This window comes from Carcharhinus amblyrhynchos, chromosome 3 (assembly GCF_965287045.1).
Source record: "Carcharhinus amblyrhynchos chromosome 3, sCarAmb.v2.hapA, whole genome shotgun sequence".
In the NCBI taxonomy this organism is placed as follows: Eukaryota; Metazoa; Chordata; class Chondrichthyes; order Carcharhiniformes; family Carcharhinidae; genus Carcharhinus; species Carcharhinus amblyrhynchos.
In genome coordinates, this window is record NC_137326.1 from 19678894 (window position 1) to 19704142 (window position 25249).

General features: G+C 41.6%; 1 protein-coding gene across 1 annotated transcript in view; it reads left to right on the top strand.

Moving 5' to 3' along the window:
• poc1a (POC1 centriolar protein A) overlaps positions 1 to 25249 on the top strand; it is a 110684-nt gene that overhangs the window by 28625 nt on the left and 56810 nt on the right. Inside the window, exons 6-7 of the mRNA XM_080181839.1 lie at positions 319 to 434; positions 2974 to 3107. Coding sequence (XP_080037965.1) covers positions 319 to 434; positions 2974 to 3107 — 250 coding nt within the window. The remainder of the gene's footprint in view (positions 1 to 318; positions 435 to 2973; positions 3108 to 25249) is intronic.

Here is a 25249-nt window from a genome sequence, read left to right on the forward strand (position 1 = left end):
CCAGCCCCTAAGTTCCCCAACGACAGGAAATGTTGGGAAGCTGCCTGACCTTCCTCTTCCAGCTTTCCATTATTTTGCCACTTCCAAGCACACTATACTGGTGTTGCAAAAATTCAGCTCACTGTTATATCCAGTTCCCAAGCAGATAATCTATGTTCCCACCAATGTCATGATACCTTTGTTGTAGTTTAGCTCAGCAGTTCTGCATTGTTGTTACCCAATGTAGACAAAAAAAAAGTTTTGTTGTATGCCAGTAATTTTTGCTCTCAAAGTGAAAAAATAAACAAACTGAAAGTTCTTTTCTTTTGTTTGTAAAAGGTTTGTAAATTATGTAGATTTTCATCCAAATGGAACATGTATTGCAGCAGCAGGAACAGACAACACTGTTAAACTTTGGGACATTCGTATGAATAAGCTCCTTCAACATTATCGAGGCAAGTAGATTGCAATCTTGATTATTTCAACTCCATTTGTTTATTATGCATAACAAGTGCTTTAAATGGGTTTATAATATTTATTATAATAATTTTCTGATATCTGTTCTTGTTTATTCCATAGAATGTATATTTTATGATCATTTAACACAAAGGACTCTCCAATGAAAAGGAGTAAGGAACATTTGGAGCTTCAAATACAGATTTTGAAGTGTTACCTTGCAGTAACTTAAATTGATGATCTGGAACTCCAGTTGTACCTATTGGTTGAAAGTAAATGGATTACCCACAGCTGGAATTGTTTCAAAGTTTAGAACGTTTTACACTCCAGAGGAAAAGATTGCTTGAGAAAGATGTATTGAGAGAAAGTCAGAATTGATGTATTGAGATGTGTCACAAGGTGCTCGAAGCAAGTGTTATGTTCCTATAAATCAAAATAACCAAATTTATTGAGTGCCCCTCAAATGAAGAGATCATTAACCATATTTCCCAATTTTTTGTAGTTTTTTGTTTTTACATTGGTTTTGATTCATGTTAATTAACAGACAAATGATACTTCAGATAAAAAGGTAAATTTGACTTTAAATAGTTGACGCAGCAAAGATCCTTTTAGCCAGCTCCACAGTATCTCCTAGCACTCCTTATTCGATTTGCTTTTTCTCCTCACAGAAATATTCTTGTGCCCTCTTTTTATCTCTGCCTGCTTCCTCTTTGTGTCTGTACCTGTGCACTGATTGCTTTCATCCTGCAGCTTCTCTGCTCATAGTTAGCTCACTTTAATGTCTGCAGCTCTGCTTTCTGTCTGGCCCCATGGCTTCTTTCTGAATTTCCTTCCTGTTGGCACTGGTCAAATAGACTGATAATTCTAATTAACCAAGAAAATTACAATCAATCCAATTACAATTAATTCAAACTCGTAAAAGGCCTTTTCAAATATTCTTAAAGACAATTACAGATTCCACAGACCTTTTAAAGAAATGATAAATTCTCCTTTGTGTACTACTTCTGGGTTAAATGTTATATTGGGTGTTTGAAGAATCTCTGATTTATCTGTCTGTGTAACCAGAAAAGAAGAGCTGATTGAAAAGGGACTTCTATGGAAGTGTGTCGACTTGTAGATCATAACAGGTTTGATGGGCTCCAGTTTGTAGGGACTTGCTTTCTTGGAATTTTTGTTTTAAATTGAGGAAATGCTCTTTTCCAGTACTTCTTTTCCAGATATAGATACCCGCTCCAGACTCTGGGAATGTGCTGCTCATAACTGGTGTGATATATTGATCCAGCCATTATTAAAGACATAGTGGGTGCTGGACGCATTGTTTTGATTTCAGTTGGAATTACTTGGTCTCCCAGTGCAGCAATTGTACGACTGAAGAGAGCAGTCACCAAATTTGTCTGCAGCCTCTGTATCAACTGGTATCATGTGATTCCTAAGAAAGCATGAGATAAACTGTGCACTGTTTTCCCCAGTCATAGCTTCCTTGATACTAATAAGGACTTTTGTCTGTTCAACTAAGTACAGATCAACCTTCAGGCTCACCCACTTAAAGGTTTTCCAGTTCCTAAGATGGAATTTTGAAAGGAATATTTATGCCCCTACCCACATAACTTTAGACCTTATTGCTGTGTTGCTTTGTGTATTGCAGTTTGTGAATGTGTCTTCAGGATTTACTGAAGTTCATTACAGAAAGCGTGGCTATGTATAAAGGCTAGTGAATGTACTTTGGAAGGCCCAGGGAATTGGGACATACATCTGAGGATCTTTTCAAAATATGGACAATGGAAAATCCAGAATAAAATAGTTAGAATGGGATCAAAAGTGCAACAATCTATAATGAGAGAAAAAGGAATGTACATGAACAAAAGGGCAAAATACAGAGACAATAAATAAGAGTGAATGAGAATGATATACTAACAGTCTATTTTTCTTCAAAAGTATTTTGTAAGTCACTCTTGATATAAAATAGTCTGTGAAACGGATGGTGAAATGCATTCCAAGTGGATAATTCCGAATTGGCAGAAAACTTTGGGTTCGCTAATTTAAAATATGTTTCCATTGAGATAGAAACTTCTCAATTGAATTAGAGTAACTTACACACTTTTGTGATGTATTATTTTTAATATGAAGATGTTATCTATTTTGACAGCCTCCTTTAGCAACCTGTCTTTTAGCAATGGATTTGCTTGTTCTGTTTCCACTACTTGAAATGCTAATGTTTGTGAAGGATGGCAACTGAAGAAGGAAACATTGTCCATCCTGTAGGATTGTCCTATTTTTACACATAGGCATTGACCACAAATCAAGCTCTCACTCTGTCGTCCATGAGGCTGCTATAAATTTGGTATTGACACTTTTGCTTCTCAGTGGACTGGGGTGGGGAAACATTCTTATTCTTTGTGATGGATAAGGGAATGGGCTTTGACTGAAGTCACTCATTTCAAAATGATCAGGCTTTTCTATTTTGGAAAGCCAATTGGGGTAAGGGATACTTAATTCAAGGAATGCCACCTTAAGTTAGGTATCTTTATTTACTTACAGTGCATAGTGCAGTGGTCAACTGTCTCTCATTCCATCCAAATGGAAACTATCTCATCACCGCATCTAATGATTCAACACTGAAGATACTTGATTTACTAGAAGGGAAGTTGCTCTACACACTTCATGGTCATCAGGTCAGCTCATTATGTCAAAATTCTTTCAGTGGGAATCCTTGAGGGGTCTTTGCATTTTGCATGGTGTAACTGTCCGGAAGATGTGTCTGGAGTTAGCTTTTTACTATGACCCTGAATTTGCATGCCCTGTCAAGAAAGTACATATTATAATGAGGACTTTTCTTTAGGGTACAAAGACAATTAAATTGTTTGCTTCTTTTCCTTTTTCTTTAAATTTAAAGGATCTCAACTAGAGTAAAGGCAAGATTTTGGATTCTTCATGGCTGCACGTTTTAAGTATTTCTAGGACAGTTTCTTTGCAGCAGAGTAAAGCATCTTCTCCTTATAAAAGCAGGAACTGACCTCCAGGCCTTGGATCCAATTGTGCTGGCCCTTTAGTTAGCACTGAATACAAGGCTTTAACCTCCTTTGTTAGCCCTCATATTCTTGATGGGTGGCATGGTGGCACAGTAGTTAGCACTGCTGCATCACAGCACTAGGGGCCTGGGTTCGATTCCTAGCTTGGGTCACTGTGTGTGTGTGTGTGTGTGTGTGTGTGTGTGTGTGTGGTCTGCACATTCTTCCAGTGTCTGTGTGGGTTTTCACAGGGTACTCCAGTTTCTTCCCACAGTCCCAAAGATGTGCTGGTTAGGTGCATTGGCTATGCTAAATTCTCCGCCAGTGTATCTGAACAGGCGCCAGAGTGTGGCGACAAGAGGATTTTCACAGTAACTTCACTGCATTGTTAATGTAAGCCTACTTATGACTCTAATAAATAAACTGAAAAACTTTAAACTTCACCAAAGATATCAGTGAGTGAAAATAAACTAGCCTTCTGGAAGAGGTTTGAAATGCTCGTTCTAAAAAAATGTCAGACTTTGGATTACAGCCCCATTACTAACACTAATATTGATATGGAAACATTCCTCACTTCTTATTAGTTGCTGGAATTTCTAAGATTGGGAAATACACCCAGCCAATGTGTCAAAATAGAGGTAAAATATAAGCTATGCAGCTCATCAAAATGTTTAAATGAATGACTAACTTCCTGGGAACAAGTTGATTGGCCACCTCTGTTGCATTTGCATTAAAACTAAAAGTTGGTGGATTTGAGGCAGTTAGAGTGCAGGTATGAAATTTTAAACATTTCCACGTCCATTGACCCCAACCCACCTGTTTTTGACAGTTAAAATGACCTCAAAGTTTCAGGTTGGTGATTTTTCTGCAGAAGTGGAAAAATATTAAAGCAGATAGGTGGGAAAATGAGGAAAGAATGGAAGAGATCAGATTAGCTGGTGAATTTAAATTCAGTTAAATAAAACCAGGAATGAAAAGGTAGTATTAGTAATGGTAACTATGAAACTACTCAGTTGTCATAAAAAGACCTAACTGGTTCATTAATGTCCTTTACAATCAACAGGAGGGTTGTGAAAATGCTGTGCTCGTGACTGAAGTTCCATGAGTTCTTCAGCCTGATAGCACCCAGACAAGTAAATCTGTCCATGATGTTGAAAGGGTTCAATTTGCAGAGTTGCAATTTCCCCATCTAACATATTTTGTTGCTGTCTAGATGAAGTTTAAGTAATCTATTTGTTACAAGTCTGCTTCCAAGAGCTATCCCATATAGAGTTTTTCAGCTTTAATAGTGATGGTGATTTGCAATATTGATCAAGTTTCCTGTTTCAAAATTCTGGCCCGTAGTTGCATTTTGTTTTGGAATCTAAGGTAGGTTTATTGTCATTGTTATTGGTGAGAATATTTATTTAATGTGATCAAATTTCTATCTATATCAAGAAAACCTGATTGTGAGCTTTAACATTCAATGCTAACTAGTTCTATAATTTTATACAATTAAATATCCATTAAGGACCCTTATACAACTGCAATCAAACGCTTGGATGACACAAGTCTGCCAATGGTGGGATGAATTGTTTTTTCTGTTGTTCTCCATTGTGGCACATTTTTAATGGCTGGACTGTCCATTTTGCATATTGCAAAGAATTCTAGACTTGAAATAAATTTTATTACTGCAAATCTGTAACAAATACCATGTATCATAAATAATGACAGACAAAGGAAAATGCTGAGGATGCTGGAAATCTGAAATTAAGAAAGCAAAAAATTGCTGGAAATACGCAACGGGCCATAACTTCCATGGAATGGCAATCACACTCTAGTTGCCACTCTAGTTACTTGTACCGAAATGAGCGGTACCTTTCTGGCCAGACCTTCTGTTTTGGACTGGGTGAGAATAGTGTACTGCAACAGGTTTCCCAGATCATCAGTCAAGTACAACTGATTGTAAGTAAGGAAGACACCCTTCCTCTTTTAATGGCATTAGCTGCCATGAAGCAGGTAAGTATAAACATCCTTTGATGAGCCAGGGGTAAGATAAGGGTGTAGGATGGGGGAAGGGATGGTGGGTTTTGGTGGTCAGTGGTGGTGGTGGTGGTCATCAGTGGGTGGGTGTTTGGGTCATCATTTGGGGGTATCTGGATGCGTAGTTGTGAGTGGGGAATGCCATCAGCAGGTGAAGAGGTCAGTTGGAGGATGGGAGTAGTCAGCTGATGAGGAGGGATGAATGGTGGTTGAGAGGGGTAGCTGGGTGAGTGGAATGTAGTTTGGCGAGTGAGGGGTGAGTAGTCTGGTGGAGGGCAGGGTAGGCATGGGTCCTATGGGGAGGTGGGAGGGTAATTGGGTGTTGATGGAGATGTTAATTGAATGTAGTGATGGGTAGTCAGTGGAGTGGGATTGGGGTGATTGGAGGGGGTAGGTATGTTGAAGATGCGCTTTCATTGCCCTGACTGGTCAGTCAGTGAGTTCCAGTGCAAGCTAATCAGCATCCTGTGCTGTGGTCATCTATGCACCACTATACAACATGCCTATGCAAGGAAGTCTCTTAAATTTATTCTTTCATGGGCTGTGGACACTTGTTTCCCGTTGCTAAGTGTCTTTGCATGGCTTATGTGGTCATTTCAGAGGGCAGTTAAGAGTCAGTCACGTTGTTGTGGGTCTGGAGTCGCTTGTAGGCCAGACTGGGTAAGGATGGCAGATTTCCACAGAACCATAGAGAAGTTATGGCACAGAAAGAGGCCACTCGGCCAGCATAACTGAATGACATCAGCTGGGATTTGAACCTGTGTTGGCAGAGCTGTGTCTGGCTCTGACCTGGGTCTCTGGATTACTAATCCAGTGAGATTACACTATGCCATCATCTCCCCATTGGTGGAAAAAAAGAGGAACTGATAATGCCATCAAGCAATAATATTGTAACAATACAAATTAAATGCAGCTAATGGCGTGTCGCCTTGTACTCGCACCTACTCCTTCATGTGCACACCCTATGGACTATGAAGAAAGGTTGAACAAACTTAGATTGTTTTCATTGGAGTGTCGGAAGTTGAGGGGGACCTTGATAGAGGTTTACAAGGTTATGACAGGCTTGGATAGAGTGGATAGTCAGTCTTTTTCCCAGGGTCAAAGGGTCAATTACTTGGGGCATAGATTGAAAGTGAGAGGGGGATGTTTAAAAGAGATGCAAGAGGCAAGTTTTTCTCACGGACAATGGTGAATGCCTGGATTGTGCTGCCAGAGGAGTCAGTGGAAGCAGCTTCTACAACAATGTTCAAGACGCATCTGGATAGATACATGAATCGGCAGGAAATAGAAGGATATAGGCCACATAGAGGCAAGAAAATATTGTATTAGAGAGGCATCCTGTGTCAGCACAGACTTGGTGGGCCAAAGGGCCTGTTCTTGTGCTGTACTTTCTTTGTTCTTTGTTGAGGATGAGATGGAAACAGCCCATTCAAATTGTACCTGCACCTGGCTGAGATGCCCATGGCTTTCCAGTCTCATCTTGAATGTGCCAGTGAAGGCACATCCACAATTGTTGTGCCTACAACAATGAAGGGGCAGCCTGCCACGTGGCCTTGCAGCAGGGATGGTTGTTAAGTTGGAGAGACCAAGGAGGAGATGGACAATGTTGGTGCTCTGCAGGATGGCCACCTCATCAACCTCTTTGACTGCCTCAGCCTTTTCATGGCATCCTTCAGTGCTGGACAAGGGCACAGCTGGTATCCATGCCTCAAACATCTGCACCACCAGTGACACTGCATTCCATGTGATAGAGCACCTCTCCTTTTCAGTGAATTGCTCCTACATCCAGTCAGAGCAGTGCCACATATAGTACTCTGGGAGGATGGCCATTCTCAATGGAGGAGCACATGCACTCAAATTCTTCAGCCACGATGAAGAATAGTTCCTATATATTGGAGGGTAGCTAATGGAACCCCACTATTTAAAAAAGGAGGTAGAAAACAGGGAATTATAGACTGGCCAACCTGATGTTGGTAGTGGGGAAAGGTCCTACATAAGAAATTAAAGTACATGGGGTTGGGGGTAATGTATTGAGATGGATAGAAAACTGGTTTGTGAACAAGAAACAAAGAGTAGGAATAAATGGGTCTTTTTTCGAGAGCTAGAACCTTAGCTATTTACAATGTACGTGAATGATTTTGATGAGGGAACTAAATGTAATGGCTACAAATTTGCAGATAACACAAAGCTGAATGGGAGGGTAAGCTGTGAGGAGGATGTCAAGAAGCTTTAATGTTATTTAGTGAGCCATATGTAGCAAGTTGAGTGAGTGGACAAATGAATAGCAGATGCAATTTTATATAGGTAAGTGTGAGGTTATCCACTTTGGTTGCATAAACCAGAAGGCAGATTATTATCTAGCTATAGATTGTGAGAAGGGAATATGCAATGCCCTTGTACAGTAATATCTGAAAATAAAGCATGCAGGTGCAATAGGAGGCGAAGATGGAAAAAGGTATGTTGGTCTTCATAACAAGAGAATTCAAGTACAGGAGCAGGGTTATCTTGCTGCAATTATATAGGCCTTTAGTGAGACCACACCTAAAATATTGTAGAATAGATTAGAATCCCTACAGTGCAGAAGGAGACCATTTGGCCCATCAATTCTGCACCAACTGCAATCCCACCCCAGGCTCTATTCCTGTAACCCTATATACTTATCCTACTAAGCCCCTGACACCAAGGTCAATTTAGCATGGCCAATTAACCTAACACGCGCATCTTTGGACTGTCAGAGGAAACCGGAGGAAACCCATACATATAGAATGTGCAAACTCCACACGGACAGTGACCCAAGGCCGGAATTGAACCCGGGTCTCTGGCGCTGTGAGGCAGCAGTGCTAATCTTGCAGTGTGTGCTGTTTTCATCTCTACATCTGAGGAAGGATGTACTTGCTACGGAAGGGTGCAATAATAGTTTACCAGACTGCTTCCTGGAAAGTCGGGTCTGGCATATAAGAAGTTAAGTCTGTTAGGATTATATTTGCTGGAATTTAGAAGAATGTGGGAGGACTTATAGAAACTATAAAATTCTAAAAGGACTGTACAGGATAGATGCAGGCAGGATGTTCCCAATGGCAGGGGAGTGCAGAATTGGGGTTCATAGTCTAAGAATGTGGGGTAAACCATTTAGCACGGAGGTGAGGAGAAGTTTCTACACCCAGAATGGTAAGCCTGTGGAATTCTGTACCACAGAAAGCAATAGAGACGAAAATACTATATATTTTCAAGAAGGAATTGGATATAGCTCTTGGGGGTAAAGGGATCAAAGGATATGGCGGGGGGGGGGAAAAGGGGAACAGGTTATTGAGTTGGATGATCGACTATGGTTAGCACTGCTGCCTCACAGTGCAAATGACTTGGGTTCGATTCCAGCCTTGGGTGACTGTGTAAATCATCCCATGTCTGTGTGGATTTCCTCCGGGTGCTCCAAAGATGTATGTGTTAGGTTGATTAGTCATGCTAAATTGCCCCTTACTGTTAGAAAATAAGTGGGGTTATGGGAATAGGACCTGGTGGGATGGTTGTCAGTGTAGGCTCGATGGGCTAAATGGCCTTCTCCTGCATTGAAGAGAACGTATGATTCTATAATAACTGCTGGAGAAGGCTGAAAGCACCAAATGGCCTACTACTATTTTCTGTCTTTCTATGTAAGCAAATGCACTGCATGAACCCCCTCATGGCTCTATAATACCTCAAGGATCTGTTACAATAGGGATCTTATCTATGTCGCTTGCTCCAAAATTATCCTCCTTGCTTGAGAGCCACCTGTGGCATCTTTGACTTGTGGAGCATGAAAATGTCTGTCCTCCAAAGGGGACTGTCCACAGCTTGTCCTGTCTCACTATGGTGATTTCCTCTTTAAGGATCAATCAACAAAGGAAAGTTCACGTGACTTGGGGAACGAATCAGGGAGTGGAAGTCGTGATCACTCTGGGAAGCATGTGCTTCTGAACTCTGAGTCATCTCAGGAGCTGATTGCAGCCGTGAGGTTACAAGTCTCCGTATAGATTTAACCTGTAAATAAACAAGTTGTGTTTTCCCTAAACTGGTGAAAGTGCATCTTACGTTTAGCAACGAGGATAAAATAATTGGTCCTTTGACCGAATATCCAGCTTACATTAAAGTTGAGGAAGTTGAGAAAAGAGAAGAGTACTTTCCAAGTTGCCGCTGTTTGGATGGATATATCCATTTGAATCTTCCGCGGAGGACTGGAGCTCCTTGGGTATTGTTTCCAAGTGGGCAGCACAGTCGTTAGCATGTCTGCGTGGGTTTCCTTTGGGTGCTGTGGTTTTCCCTCACACTCCAAAGATGTGCAGATTAGGTGGATTGGCCATGCTAAGTTGTCCCTCAGTGTCAGTAGGATGAGGTAAATGCTTGGGGTTATGGGGATAGGGTCTAGGTGGGATTGTGGTTGGTGCACACTCAACGGGCTGAATGCCCTCCTTCTGCACTGTAGGATTCTATGAAGTGAATGAAATCGGGAAGGAGGTGATCGCATATAGAACTCAAACTTTTAATCTGATACAAAGTCTCACAGCCCCAAGCGTACCTGACTCCAGTTCATTCAGTGTATTTGTTGGATTAGTGAAGTCACATTTCCAGCCCAAGCCATCAGTCATATTCCGGAGATTAAAGTTTAATTCATGGGGGAGATCTACACACAAAATGATTGTGACTTGTATCACTAAATTGAAACGTATATCAGAATACTGTGATTTTGGGGCCACCTTGAATGATATGTTGTAGGACAGATTAGTCTGCGGAATGAATAATGAGGTGATTCAATGGAGATTACTTGCAGAGGTTGATATAACTTTTAAATGAGCAATAGAAATAGTGCAGGCAATGGAAAGCACTGAAAGTGTACAAGAGTAAAATGGCACTGTTCACTAGTTTAGGCAGAAATCTGCAGTCAGCAGTGGCGCCAAAACTGAAGACATAGCTGTGAGGTGGGAAACGGGTTTAGCCTTTAATAAAGCAAGATGATTTCAAAGAGACAATCAGAAATTTTGAATGTTACCAATGTGGAGGAAACCACTCCCCTAAATCTTGCATATATGTGGAGGCTGAGTGTTTTTTCTGTCATAGGAGAGGCCACCTGAGGCAAAGGCATGGAGCCACATCAAGTAGCCAATTAAATAATGCATCATCAATATGCAATGTGGAAGAGTCTAGCACCAACGATTAAATATTCACTCACTGTTCAATATAAAAGTGGACAAAATAGTCCCTATTAATGTAAATGAGAAGCCTCTTAAAATGGAAATTTATACAGGGGCATCAGTTACTCTGATAGGTGACCATACATATCAGTCGGTACTTGAGAGAGGAGTTCAACCATTGAATTTACAGCATGTTGCAGCCAAGTTAACAACTTATTAAAAATAACGGACACTGCAGTGGTAGCTGTAAGCTGTGGGCAACAGTCTTCCCAACTCCCAGTGATTATAGTGCCAGGCAAAGGACCAAACCTTCTCAGCTGCGGTTGGCTTCAGGAAATCAAGTTAAATTGGACTGAGATTTTGCAAGTACAGGCAGGAGGACTGCGTGAACAAATGAAGAAACTTGAGAGCATCTCAAGGATGAACGAGGCAAAATAAAAGGTCCTGCAAGTGAAGATCTATGTGGACCCAGAAGTGACCCCTCAACGCTTTAGGGTGAGACCAGTACTATATGCTTCACGAGAAAATTTTAAAGGCATCATCCAGGACAAAAGCAGCCAGCTTGATTGCAACACCTTCCGCAAACAATCAACTCCTTCACCGTGACGAACATTCACAGCCATGTACACAACCTAAACAATGCACTGCAGGAACTCACCAAAGTTCCTTCGGCAGCACCTTCCAAACCTATAAGTACCACCTAGGACAACAGCAGCAGATACCTGGGAACCCATCACCTACACATACCATTCCAAGTCACTCATCACCCTGACTTGGAAATATATTTCCTTCACTATCACTGAGTCAAAATCTTGGAATTCCCTCCCTAACAGCATTCTGGGTGTGCCTGCACCTCAGGGACAGCAGCGGTTCAAGAAGGTTGCTCGCCATACCCTTCTGAAGAACAACTAGAGATGAGCAATAAATGCTGGCCTGTGACACCCACATCCTGTAAATGAATTTTTAAAAACTTGCCTTGGAATTCTCTCCAAATGTTGCTGCCACTCAAGTGGCTTCAACCAGGAACTATGTCCAGGATTTCTGTCTCACTTTTTAAGATTCCTGATTCTCTGCATACACTGGAGCTTCATTTTCCAAGCAGACTTTCAGATTTTCAGCTGTGCCAAGCAGAACATCACTGATCCAAGAGTATCTTTGTCTTTACGATTCACAGCAGAGTCAGTAACCTGTGGCTGCACACTCTTATCTTCCAGGCTCCTCTCGTACCCACTTCACTGCTCCTTGCAGTTCTTTCTTTAACTTTATCTGCTCCTTTCACTCAACTTTACTTACAGGACCTGTTCCTGATCTCTTATCCTTCACTTGGGGCTGTCTTCTGAGACCGCTTTCTGTCTCACTCCCTGGTTTGGGACTTCTTGCTGTTCCCCTTCCCATGTCCTGCTCCCTGGGGCATGTTCTGTCTTAATGGCACTTGTGTTCAGGTCATCTGGTCTGCTGCTCACATTGTTTTACTTTTTCCTTTCTCCGCATGTGTGCAGAGCCGACTCCTTGTCTACAGAACATTAAAATAAAACTGGATGTGCGGTATTTCCCTGGCCAGCACATGTATCGAATGCCTGATGCCTGCTGTGAACTATAGTCCTGGCCCCCAAACTCCTTTTCCCCGACGGCTGATTAAGGTAAGTATCAGCATTTGTTGCACTGAAATTGGAAAATCAGCACTGCTGCAACATCTCCATGATCTTTTGCATTTCTGCTGGCAGGAAAGATTTGTGATTTAAGACGTGCGTAATTCGAAAATTGTTTTTGGGATTGCATTGACCACAGTAATTACTGAGGCATCTCCTTGTTAAGTATTGTGGGGAAGGTCTTTGCTTGTGTTGCTCTGACCAGATTGTAGACCCTGGCATTGTGCATCTGATTCTCAGTGTGGCTTCAGAATTGGCAGATCAACATTTGACGTGATTTTCTGACTTCAGCAGTTACAGAAGTGTGATGAAGAGTGCCGGCCACGATATATTGCTCTCATAGACCTCACCTTGGCCTTCCACCTTCTATCAATATCGACTTTGTCAACAGAGGCAGACTCTTTAGATAGCTGTGGAAAACAGACTGCCCTGGGTGTCATTTTTGCCTTTCACAAGAAAGAGGTTTTCAAGATCAGCAGCAAGGTAATAGTGCAGGGCACATCTTTTGGACCACTGCTGCCATTGTACACTTTCAGCAATTCAAACGAGGGTATCCATCGGCACAAAAGATCTGGCAGCCTGCTGTTCTGCTTGACAGGATTGTATGCCAAGACTAAAGTATGTAATCTCCTGAGAGGGGGGACTTAGTGGTAGGGGATGGGGAAATGGCTGAGGTCTTGAATAACTTTTTTGTTTCGGTCTTCACGGAGAAGGACGTGAATAATTTGCCGGGTGTTAGCAATGGAAAGGTGGTAGGACTGGAGGGTCTCAATGACATTATTGTTACTAGAGAGGCGGTGCTCGACAGACTGGAGGGACTGATTGTGGACAAGTCCCCAGGACCAGATGGAATGCATCCGAGGATTCTGAAAGAAATGGCGGAGGTGATAGTGGATGCCTTGGTGGTTATTTTCCAAACGTCGCTGGATTCCGGGGAAGTGCCGGAAGATTGGAAAATGGCTAATGTTACGCCGTTGTTTAAGAAGGGTGGCAGGCAAAAGGCGGGGAATTATAGGCCGGTTAGTTTAACGTCTGCTGTAGGTAAAATGTTAGAATCCGTCATCAAGGAGGAAATAGCGAGGCATCTTGAGGGGAATTGCTTGATAGAGCAGACTCAGCACGGTTTCGTTAAAGGGAAGTTGTGTCTGACGAATTTATTGGAGTTCTATGAGGATGTGTCTAGGGCGGTGGATAGATGAGAGCCGGTGGATAGATGAGAGCCGGTGGATGTGGTCTTTCTTGATTTTCAGAAGGCGTTTGACAAGGTACCTCACAAGAGGTTATTGCAGAAGGTAAGGGGGCATGGAGTTGGGGGTAGGGTGTTAGCGTGGATAGAGGATTGGTTGTCAAATAGGAGGCAGAGAGCGGGGGTTAATGGGTGCTATTCGGATTGGCGGTTGGTGACTAGTGGAGTGCCCCAGGGGTCAGTGCTGGGGCCTCAGCTATTTACCATTTATATAGATGATCTGGAGGAGGGAACCGAGTGTATGGTGTCGAAATTTGCTGATGACACCAAGATTGGTGGTACGGCAAATTGCGCGGAGGGTGTGGAGAGTCTGCAGAAGGATCTAGATAGGCTGAGCGAATGGACCAGGAACTGGCAAATGGAATTTAATGTTGGCAAGTGCGAGGTGGTCTACTTTGGTAGGAATAATGGTAGGAAGGACTGTTACTTACATGGCGAAAAACTGCAGCAGGCGACAGTGCAGAGGGACCTCGGGGTGCTTGTGCATGAGTCGCAAAAACCCAGCCTGCAGGTGCAGCAGGTGGTCAGGAAGGCGAATGGGATGCTGGCCTTCATAGCGAGGGGGATTGAATATAAAAGTAGGGAGGTCTTGCTGCAGCTGTATAGGGCATTGGTGAGGCCGCAGCTGGAGTACTGTGTGCAGTTTTGGTCGCCGCACTTACGCAAGGATATTTTGGCCTTGGAGGGAGTGCAGAGGAGGTTTACTAGGCTGATTCCGGAGTTGAGGGGGTTGAGCTATGAGCAGAGGCTGAATAAACTAGACTTGTACTCGTTAGAGTTTATAAGAATGAGAGGAGATCTCATTGAGACAGATAAGATGACGAATGGGATGGATAGGATAGAGGTGGAGAGACTCTTCCCGCTCAAAGGACAGTAGGACTAGGGGGCACAGCCTCAAGATAAAGAGGGGGGCGGTTTAGAACGGAGTTGAGGAGGAACTTCTTCACTCAAAGGGTGGTGAATCTCTGGAATTCTCTGCCCGTTGAAGTGGTGGAGGCTGCCTCGCTAAATATTTTTAAGACGCGGGTTGATGGGTTTTTAATAAGCGAGGGGATTAAGGGTTATGGGGAGACAGCGGGAATGTGGAACTGAGCCACGACAGATCAGCCACGATCTTATTGAATGGCGGGGCAGGCTCGAAGGGCTAGATGGCCTACTCCTGCTCCTATTTCTTATGTTCTTATGTTCTAATTCATAAATGCATGTTTGTTGATGAGACTGAAGTTTACTGGCAAATGCCTGTTGATCAGTTTTTCTGGGTCTGCAAGGAATTTGGACTGACGATCAGTGTCTGAAAGAACAATATTATGGGCCAGGACGTAGAGACTCCGCCTTCTATCAATATCGACAATCTTACTCCGGAAGTCATTAATAATTTCACAACAATTACCATCAACCTGTGAAATCAACACCTGGATTGCCAAGGCCATAGCTGTCATGCTGAATTTGAGAAGTTGAGTTTGGACCAACCGAAAACTAATCAAAAATACAAACTCTGTGTGTACCAGGCTTCTGTTCTCAGTACCTGCCATTATAGTCGTAAGGCACAGATAACTTATGCAAGCCAAGAAAAGCTGCTGAACAGCTTCAACCTCTGCTGCCTCAGATGAATATTTGGATATCTCCTGGCAAGAAATATGGTATAGGGGTTCCTAACAAGTTTGTCTTTTGAGTCAATGGTAACTCTGGCTGAGTCATGTGAACTGAATGGATTACAAACGCATCCCCAAACACATGCCCTATGGCAAGCTTGCTTTTGGCACAAGACCAACAGGCAGTCAATGTCCACCATACAAGTCTCCAAGTGAGACTTAAATTGATCGGGATCAGAGTTAAAACATTGGAAGCCTTCACTGCGTTGCCTGGAGGTAAGCAGTCAAGAAGGATGTGGAAGAAGCAGAGGCCAAAAGAAATGGACAGATGGCAGAATAGAGACTCTGCCAAAAGAATGAATATTGGTTGACCTTGAACCATTCACTTGTGCCAGCTGCAAATGGACTGCCACTCAAGAATCGGCCTCCATAGCTACAACAGATGATGTTCGATACAGAAGTGACATTCACCTGAGGTCATGTACCAACCAACTCAAGAACAGCTTCTTCCCTGCTACTGTCAAATGTTTGAATGGACTTACCTTGCATTAAGCTGATCTTCCTCTACACCCTAGCTATGACCGTAACACTACATTCTGCATTCTCTCGTTTCCTTCTCTATGAATGGTATGTTTTGTTTGCATAGCCCACAAGAAACAATACTTTTCACTGTAGGTTAATTCATGTGACAAGAATAAATCAGATCATCAAATCAAATCAAACCATCACTTTGGGTGTGGTACTTTGTCTCCCGAGACAGATGTATGCCTACATATAAATACTGATCGTGGAAGAACAAAATTGGTAGCAGAGAGCAATTTTAAAAAGCAAACTTGCTTTCTGGTAGTTGGTGATTTCCAGATTCCTGGGTTTAAGCAAATAAATTACTAATTAAATTGTGTACTTCTGTTAACTTATTTGATACTGTTTTCTCATTGCTGATGGTCAGTTTTCTTAAAACGCTAATAGATTCACCCCCCTTTTGACACCAATAAGATTCTTTAACTAGTTACAATAATTAATTAAGTGATTTTTAACTAAATGTGATTTTGTTTTTTTCAAAGTGGATGCTTTTGAGGTAACAGCCACTTTCCATGTGTGATTTTATATAGTTTTATGCAGTGTATAAGATTTTTATAAATTTGTAATGAATGAAAAGTTTTGCAAATGATGTGTACTTCTGTACACATTACTTATACTGTCTCTGTTCTGATTTTTATATAATACTTTTTATGTTGGCATTTATAATGATAAAAGACAATTAATATTAAATTAGTCATCAGGCAGCTTGGTATGTAAGTTTCCTACCTTCAGATTGGAATGCTGTTTATAGAGTATTTGCAGTCAGCAGATTTTGCCTACAGGTTCCCTGCTGGCAACAGTATTTAACATTTTAATTGGTCATTAATCTGTTGGTTCTCCATAGGGAGCAGTGTTTAATCCATTACCTGACCTCACCAAGTTTCTGGCCATCATTTGGGGATAACATTTAAAAATTTTCTTTGGTGATCAACAGCCTTTAGCTTTTTTTTAGTGCCAGTGCAGTCAGTCACTCTGAATGAATTTGTCTTGCAACCAATGCTTAAAGTTCTTTTTAGTGACGGAATCGCAGAATTGTTATAATGGCCCATCGTGCCTGCACTGGCTCTCCAAATGAGCATTGTGACTTGATATCATTCTGCTGTCTTTTCCCTGTTATCCTGCCCATTGTTTCTATTCAAATAATCATCTAATGCCACTTTAATACCTCAATGGAATCTACCTCCATCACACTTTCAGGCAGTGCATTCTAGACCTGAGCTACTCATTGTGTGAAAAAGTTTTCTCTTGCATCACATTTGCTTCTTTTGCAAATCACTAAGCCCCTGTTGCGAGCAGGAACAGTTTCTCTTTCTACTCTGTCCAGCTCTCTCATGATACTGAATATCTCCATCAAATCTTTTAGCCTTCTCGTCTCCAAGGAGAATAATCTCAACTTCTCCAATCTTGTCATCATAACTGAAGGTTCTCATGCTTCCAACATTGAAATTCATCTGCACATCAAGGTTTAGATCAGGAATATATTTCAGGAAAAGCAAAGGTTCCAATACTGACTCCTGGGGAGCTCCATTACAAACCTTCCTCCAGTAATGGTTAATATCCATTAACCATTACTTGCTGTTTCTTATTATTTAGCCAATTTTGTATCCATGTTGTTTCTGTCCCTTTTATTTCATGTGCTATAATGAGTCTGTTGTGCAGCACTGTATCAAATGTGTTTTGGAAGTCTACGTACACCACATCAACAACATTACCCTCTCTGTTACAAAGTTAGTTAAACATGATCTTCCCTTAATAAATCCAAGCTTGCTCTTCCTAATCAAACAACATTTTCCATTTGACAATTAATGCTATCTTGAATAATTGTTTCAAGAAGTTTTCCCATCACTGAAGTTAAACTCTGTGTAATTGTTACGTTTTTCCTTGCAACCTTTTTTTGGACAAAGGAGTTACGTCTGCAATTCTCCAGTCCTCTGGCAGCTCCCCTGAGTCCAGGGAAGGCTGAAAGATTATTGTCAGTTTCCCCTACAATTTCCACTCTCTCTTTCTTCACTATCCTTAGATGCATCTCATCTGGGTGTTGGTGCCTTTCAACTTTTAAGCACTGATAATTAATTCAATGCCTCTTCCATATTTGAACCTTTCTGGGAATTTCTTCCTCTGTCACTGTGGTCTGGATAGCATCTGCTTCCTTAGTAAACTCAGGTGCAAAATATTATTCATTTAACACCTCAGGCATGTTCCCACCTCCATGTGTAAATTTCCTTTTGAGCAGTAATTGGTCCTACTCATTCTACCAGTTTGTGCTATTTGTATGCCTATAGCAGACTTTGGGGTTCCCCTTTTCATGTTAGAGCATTCATGGTATTTAATAGCAGTTAAACTAAAGACTTTCATAGCACAGAAAGAAGCTTCTCACTGACTCCAGTTTTGCCAGGGCTCCTTGATGCCATACTAAGTGAAATGCTGCCCTGATGTTAGGGGTAGTCACCTCATCTCACCACCTGGAGTTCAGCTTTTTTGTGCATGTTTGAACCAAGGATGTAATGAGGTCAGGAACTCAATGACCCTGGCAGAACACACATTGAACATCTGTGAGCAGGCATTGCTGAGTAAATGCCACTTAGTGGTGCTGTTGGTCATCCCTTCCATTTATTTACTGATGATGAAAAGTAGACTGATGAGGGTCTTGTTTCTTCTGTACAGGACATACCTGGGCAATTTTTAACGTTGCATGGTAGATGATGGTAATGTAACTGTACTGGAACAGCTTGCGAAGCACAAGCCTTCAGTATTATTGCTGGAATATTGCTGAAAGTATTCAGTGCCTTCAGCCATTTCTTGATATCACATGGGGTGAATCAAATTGCTGAAGACTGAAATCTGTGATGCTCGGAACATCTGGAGGGAGCTGAGATGGTTCACTCGGCACTTTTGGCTGAAGATTGTTATGAATGTTTCAGCCTGATGTTTTGCACTGGTGTGCTGGGTTCCTCTTCATTGAGGGTGTGGATATTTGTGGAGTTCCTCCAGTGAGTTGTTCAATTGTCCATTACCATTCATAGTTGGATGTGGCATGACTGCAGAGTTTCAATCTGATCCATTGGCTGTGGAATTGCTTAGCTCTGTCTGTTACTTGCTGCTTAGGTTTGGCATGCGAGAGGAAGTAATTTTCCAGTTCACTTTGTTCAAATGCTTGATAATTTTCAATATCTCTGTTAATTTCCTTGGCCTTGTTGTCTCCAGTGGAATTTAGAACAGTATCCCAAATCTCTCCTCATACCTGTAGTTTCTCATTTTTATATAATTTCATGAGAAGAATATATACTGTCCTTTTTTTTACATTGAATCTTTAAATACCTTCACCATCCTTTGAAATGTCGCCATATGAATATAACTTAAAATGAAAGTTTGAGTAAATTAATATTTCTGTGCTCAGATTGAATGTGTCGAATGGAAGGTCAGGGAAGATCATAGTGTACATAGTGTAATGGCCTCCTACAGTGTAGAAGGAGGCCATTTGACCCATTGAATCTGCACCACTCTTACAGCATCTTACCAAGGCCCTATTCCTATAAACTCATGTATGTATCCCTCTAATTCCCCTTTACCTACACATCTTGAGGCACCTAAGGGGAAATTTAGCATGATCAATCCATTTAAGCTGCACATATTTCGACTGTGGGAGGAAACCCTTGCAGGCACAGGAGAATGTGCAAACTCCACACAGACAGTCACCCAAGGCTGGAATCGAACCCGGGTCCCTGGCGCTGAGAGGCAGCAGTGTTAACCACTGTGCCACCGATGACAAAGATTAACTGAGGAGCATGAGAAAGAATAGGAAATTTGTGAATGTTACTATTTTAAGTTAATTCTACTTTGAAAAACAAAATAGAGTTGTCTCATTTATAAAAAAGTAGTTGTTTCAAATAATAACTCAATTTTTTTTGCTAAGTATCCATTGATATAATGAACATTAAAAAAGAGCATATTGGGTAAAACAATGCTCAGCAACTAAAGTGAGAAGCGTGAAGTATTCCGGAGTAGTGTTCTAGGTACTTACAGAACAGCTTGTTCTGAGAAATCTTCCAGCTGTATTTGTTTGTGTGGGTGAGTGTGCCTGTTCCAGATTTGACATATGTTTTTGTCTGGCATCTCACTAGTATTCTGGGAGGGAACTGAGGAAGTGATAGATTAGAAGGGGAAGTGATAGTATTCCAGAAATATGCTTTGACGTAATAAGACCTCTGTTTCAGGCGCCTGGTATGTCAGATACCAGCTGATCATTGCTAGCTTACCCAGGGAGCAGAGCCAAGTTTACATTCTTGTATATAATTATAACTTAGATGGTCCTTCCTTTCCAAGGTTGGTGTTAACTGAGACCTTTTTGGTTTTGCACTGATGACATTTTACAGCTGTTTTTCCATATATGCACTTACTTGAATGAAGATTGTGATGGGTTAATGCAGTGAAAGGAAGTTTTACGTTCTCTTGTTTAACACTTGATCACTTTGTTTCAAGCTAACAGCACATAATTTGGTTAATTTCACTAATTGATTGATGACTTGCATTAGCATAATTATTAATGTATTATATACATAGGTCAGTAATAGGAATGTCATCTATGAAAGTTCTGTCGGAAATATGAAAGACTCATAACTTATGGGTGCATTGAGGGCAAGAGAGTTGTTTTTCTGGATGAGTGTGTGCTTAGTCACTGGTGAGGTGGTCTGTTTATTCTCTTGGTTTGCATGGTGGTGGGACGTTATGTTGCTTGTATTCATTCTCTAACAATGTGCCACATGGCATTGCAGTTACTTGAAGTAAATCCCTCAAAACACACGTGTGAAATTATTGATCATAAACCACAGACCAAACTTAATGGTTATAAACCAAAAGAGATGGTTATAATTGTTATAAAACTCTTTTTAGCTGTAATGTTTTAATGTACAATTTAAAGTAAGAAATAACAAGTCTTATTAATTTATATAATTTTTTCACCCTGTCTTTTCTCTTGACCCTCCAAGTATACCATCCTATCAGTTATTACATTGTTGTAAGGCGAGTATTATAATTGTTTGATTCATGTGTCATTGCTCAAATCATATGCTACTGTGTTTCAAACAGTTGCAAAACATTTTATGTGGCACATGGGGAAAAGTGTTCTGTAGAAAATTAGTTACTCATGTCAGAAGTATTTAAAACTTTTCTAAGGCTTGATTGGTATGTTTAATAGTTATTTCTATGCAAGCAGTATGATAAATTAAAGAGTATGAACTCAAATTTTATTGTATAATGTCCTATATTGGTAAAGTTCTGTCTTTTGCTAGCAAAATGTGGTCTGCCTAACTAGTTCAAATGTTAACAGTTAACAAGTTGTTAACAAATGTTAATGCTGACATGTGAATTTCCAGTTAACTTGTTCAATGGGTATTGAGGTGGTTTTAAGAACATGCTATTTTGTTAAATGAAAAGTCTCAGCGATGTACAAAATTCTTCAGGCTGATTTTCAGGGCTTGCCTGCCAGCTGCACATGTTGGGAAATCTCAGGTCTATGCCCATGATTTTACATCCGTTAGAAGTTCTTGCAGCATGACCATGTTTCCTAATCTGCACAACCAGCTTCAAAAAATTGCTTTTTGAATGTCCACGTCTGACATTGCTTCTTCAGCGTAACTTGGAGTTATTTCAGTAAGTTGTATAATTGGAAGAATTGGGATGACCGCTTTCAGTTTGAGAGAGTTTAATTGGCACATATATTTATCTGTTATATTGTTAAGGGACTGGCTATTAGTTTTATTTTAGCTACAGTCAACAGTGCCAGATGTTTAGCTTATAAGAAAGTTCAATTTGTGCCCATATTCCTATTCAAAATTTAGAACACTTAATCAAGTTTTTTTTGGTGATTTAGAGGTAATCCAGACCATTATTTTTCCAGTACTAAATATAAGAGGAGTCAATTTTGTAAATAAAGATTTGCATCATAGATCTGTTGCATCAAAAGTAGAATTGACAAGTGCCCGCTCATAAACAGTCACTCAGTCACATTCATGCAGGGTTGGTCATGGAAGATGATCTGATTCAATCTTCAACCACAGCTAGGTTCTAAGAGCTGATAAAGTATGTTGTACTGGGTTAGGAATTAATGGCTTGTTGTAATGAGGGAAACACTATTAATAGCAGCACTTATCATGTTTTTGTGTTCTGGAATACATTTGCAAACCATTTCCAAAATGGGCTTTTAGAAAATTTCAGAAAGGCTCAAGCTTTTGTCCTTAAATAAAATGCAAGTCCGTGAAGAAATAGCAATGAGTTGGAATAGATGGAAGTTGTTATTATATTAGAAAGATTTCAAATGTGAAAACTCAATGCTCTAGATCTAACAATTTTGGCTTTTTTTTCTCAGAAGGTTTGCAGTGAGATTCGTCGTATTCTCCTGTTTCTGGTCAGAAGCAATTAGTGCAGAGTACACATGAAGTACATACTACTATTGCAACCTGTGGCACAGTGGTTAGCCTCATAGCTCAGGGACCCGGGTTTGATTCTCGACTTCGGTCACTGTTTGTGTGGCGTCTGCATGTTCTCCCCATGTCTGCGTGGGATTCCTCCGGGTGCTCCAGTTTCCTCCCACAGTCCGAAAGACATGCATTAGCCTTGCCAAGTTCTCCCTCGGTGTACACAAACAGGCACCGGAGTGTGGAGACTAGGGCATTTTCCCAGTAACTTCATTGCAGCGTTAATGTAAGCCCACTTGTGACACCAATAAATAAATAAACTTAAAACTTGAGTGCCTGATTTTCCTGATGTGGTTTGTTTATAGTAAAACAGACACACACTGGGAACGCTCTTGAGTGCATCAGAACAATTCAGGCATGTATGGATTTTAAAGGCAACAAGAATCTCTCAAGGGAAGGATATTGGCATTTCCAGGAAAATAAATTGCAGGCCGATTTATTGGAATTTTTATCTTGGAAATTATTGAGTACAGAGAGCATATCTCAAATTCACTTCTAAATGTCAGGAATTGTACATTGTTTGTTAATGGGCTTCATCTCTACACTGTCCCTTGTGAATGTGTTTGTTTTCCTAGGGCATTGCTAGGATGGCAACAGGAGTCCTGTTGCCTCAGTTGTATGTCTAGAAGGGAGTTGGTAAGAGGGCAGTGCCAGGCTGTTGAGAAGTAGGTGAAGAATCAGAAAATGTATGAGAGGATGTGAAGAATAATTGTGAAGGAATAAGAGGAGAGTTGACTTTGAAATTATTTGTTCTGTGCAAGATTCTGCTGTGTGGGCAGGTGAAGAGGAATGTTTTGCTTTTAGAACATACAACACGACAGCACGAACAGGCCCTTTGGCCCACAAGTTGCACTGATCATATCCCTACCTACCAGGCCTATCTATAACCCTCAATCCCATTAAATCCCATGTACTCATCCAGAAGTCTCTTAAAAGACCCCAACGAGTTCGCCTCCACCACCACCAAAGGCAGCCAATTCCACTCACTCACCACCCTCTGAGTGAAAAACTTACCCCTGACATCTCCTCTGTACCTACTCCCCAGCACCCTTAAACCTGTGTCCTTTCGTGGCGACCATTTCAACCCTGGGAAATAGCCTCTGAGAATCCACCCTATCTATACCGCTCAACATCTTATAAACCTCTATCAGGTCGCCTCTCATCCCTCATCTCTCCAGGGAGAAAAGACCAAGCTCCCTCAACCTATCCCTATAAGGCATGTCAGCCAATCCAGGCAACATCCTTGTAAATCTCCTCTGCACCCTTTCAATACCTTCCACATCCTTCTTGTAGTGAGGCGACCAGAACTGCGCACAGCCCTCCAAGTGGGGTCTGACAAGGGTCTTCTAAAGTTGCAGCATTATCTCCCAACTCCTAAACTCAATCCCCCGATTAATGAAGGCTAGTACACCGTATGCCTTCTTGACCGCATCCTCCACCTGCGAGATCAATCTAAGAGTTCTATGGACCCGGACCCCAAGGTCCTTCTGATCCTCTACACTGCTAAGAGTCATACCCTTCATATTATACTCCTTCATCCCACTGGACCTGCCAAAATGGACCACTACACATTTTATCCAGGTTGAGGTCCATCTGCCACTTTTCCGCCCAGTCTTGCATCCTATCTATGTCTCGCTGCAACTTCTGACATCCCTCCAGACTATTCACAACACCACCAATCTGCGTGTCGTCAGCAAGCTCACCAACCCATCCCTCCACTTCCTCATCCAGGTCATTTATGAAAATGACAAACAGCAAGAGTCCTAGAACAAATCCCTGTGGCACTCCACTGGTGACTGACCTCCATGCAGAAAAAGACCCATCCAAAACCACTTTCTGCCTTCTGCAGGCAAGCCAGTTCTGGATCCACAAGACAACAGCCCCTTGGATCCCATGCCCTCTCACTTTCTCAAGAAGTCTTGCATGGGGGACCTTATCAAACGCCTTGCTGAAGTCCATATAAACCACATCCACCGCTCTTCCTTCGTCAATGCGTTCACACACATTTTCAAAGAACTCAACTAGGCTCATAAGGCACGACCTGCCCTTGACAAAGCTGTGCTGACTACTTTTGATCATACTAAACTTCTCTAAATGTTCATAAATCCTGTCCCTCAGTATCCTCTCCATCAACTTACCAACCACTGACGTTAGACTCACCGGTCGGTAATTCCCTGGGCTACCCCGTTCCCTTTCTTGAAAATAGGAACCACATCTGCAATCCTCAGGAATCTCTCCCATCTCCATTGACGATGCAAAGATCATCGCCAGAGGCTCTGCAATCTCTTCTCTCACCTCCCACAGTAACCTGGGGTACATCGCATCCAGTCCCAGTGACTTATCTATCTTGATGCAATTTAGAAGTTCCAACACACCCTCTTTCTTAGCATCCACATACTCAATCTTTTCAGTCTGCCGCAAACCTGCAGAACAACCACCCAGATCATTTTTCACCATGAATACCGAGGCAAAGTATTCATTAAGCACCTCTGCCATTTCTACCGGTTCCTCACAGACTTTTCCCCCTTCACCTTTTATAGGTCCTATTCCTTCACATCTCATCCTTTTACTCTTCACATATTTGTACAACACCTTGGGGTTCTCCTTAATCTTACCTGCCAAAGCCTTCTCATGACCCCCCCCCCTCCCCGGCTCTCCTAATTTCCTTTTTAAGCTCCTTCCTACAACCTGTATACTCCTCTAGATCCTTAACATCTCCTAGCTCTCTGAGCCTTCTGTACGCCTTTCTTTTCTTTCTAACTAGGTTCATTACAACCTTCGTGCACTACGGTTCCCGTAACTACCAAAACCTCTCCCTGTCTCATCGGAACGTTGTCATGCAGAGCTCCAGACAAACATTCCTTGAAAATCCACTTTTTCCCCAAGAACACCTCCTTCCAATTTACTCGTCTAATTTCCTGCCTGATGGCTTCATATTTCCCCTTACGCTTTACTAGCTTGCCTGATCCTATCTCTTTCCAATGCTATCGTGAAGGAGATAGAATTATGATCGCTGTCTCCAAGATGCTCTCCCACCGAGAGATCCGACACCTGTCCAGGTTCATTAGCCAGCACCA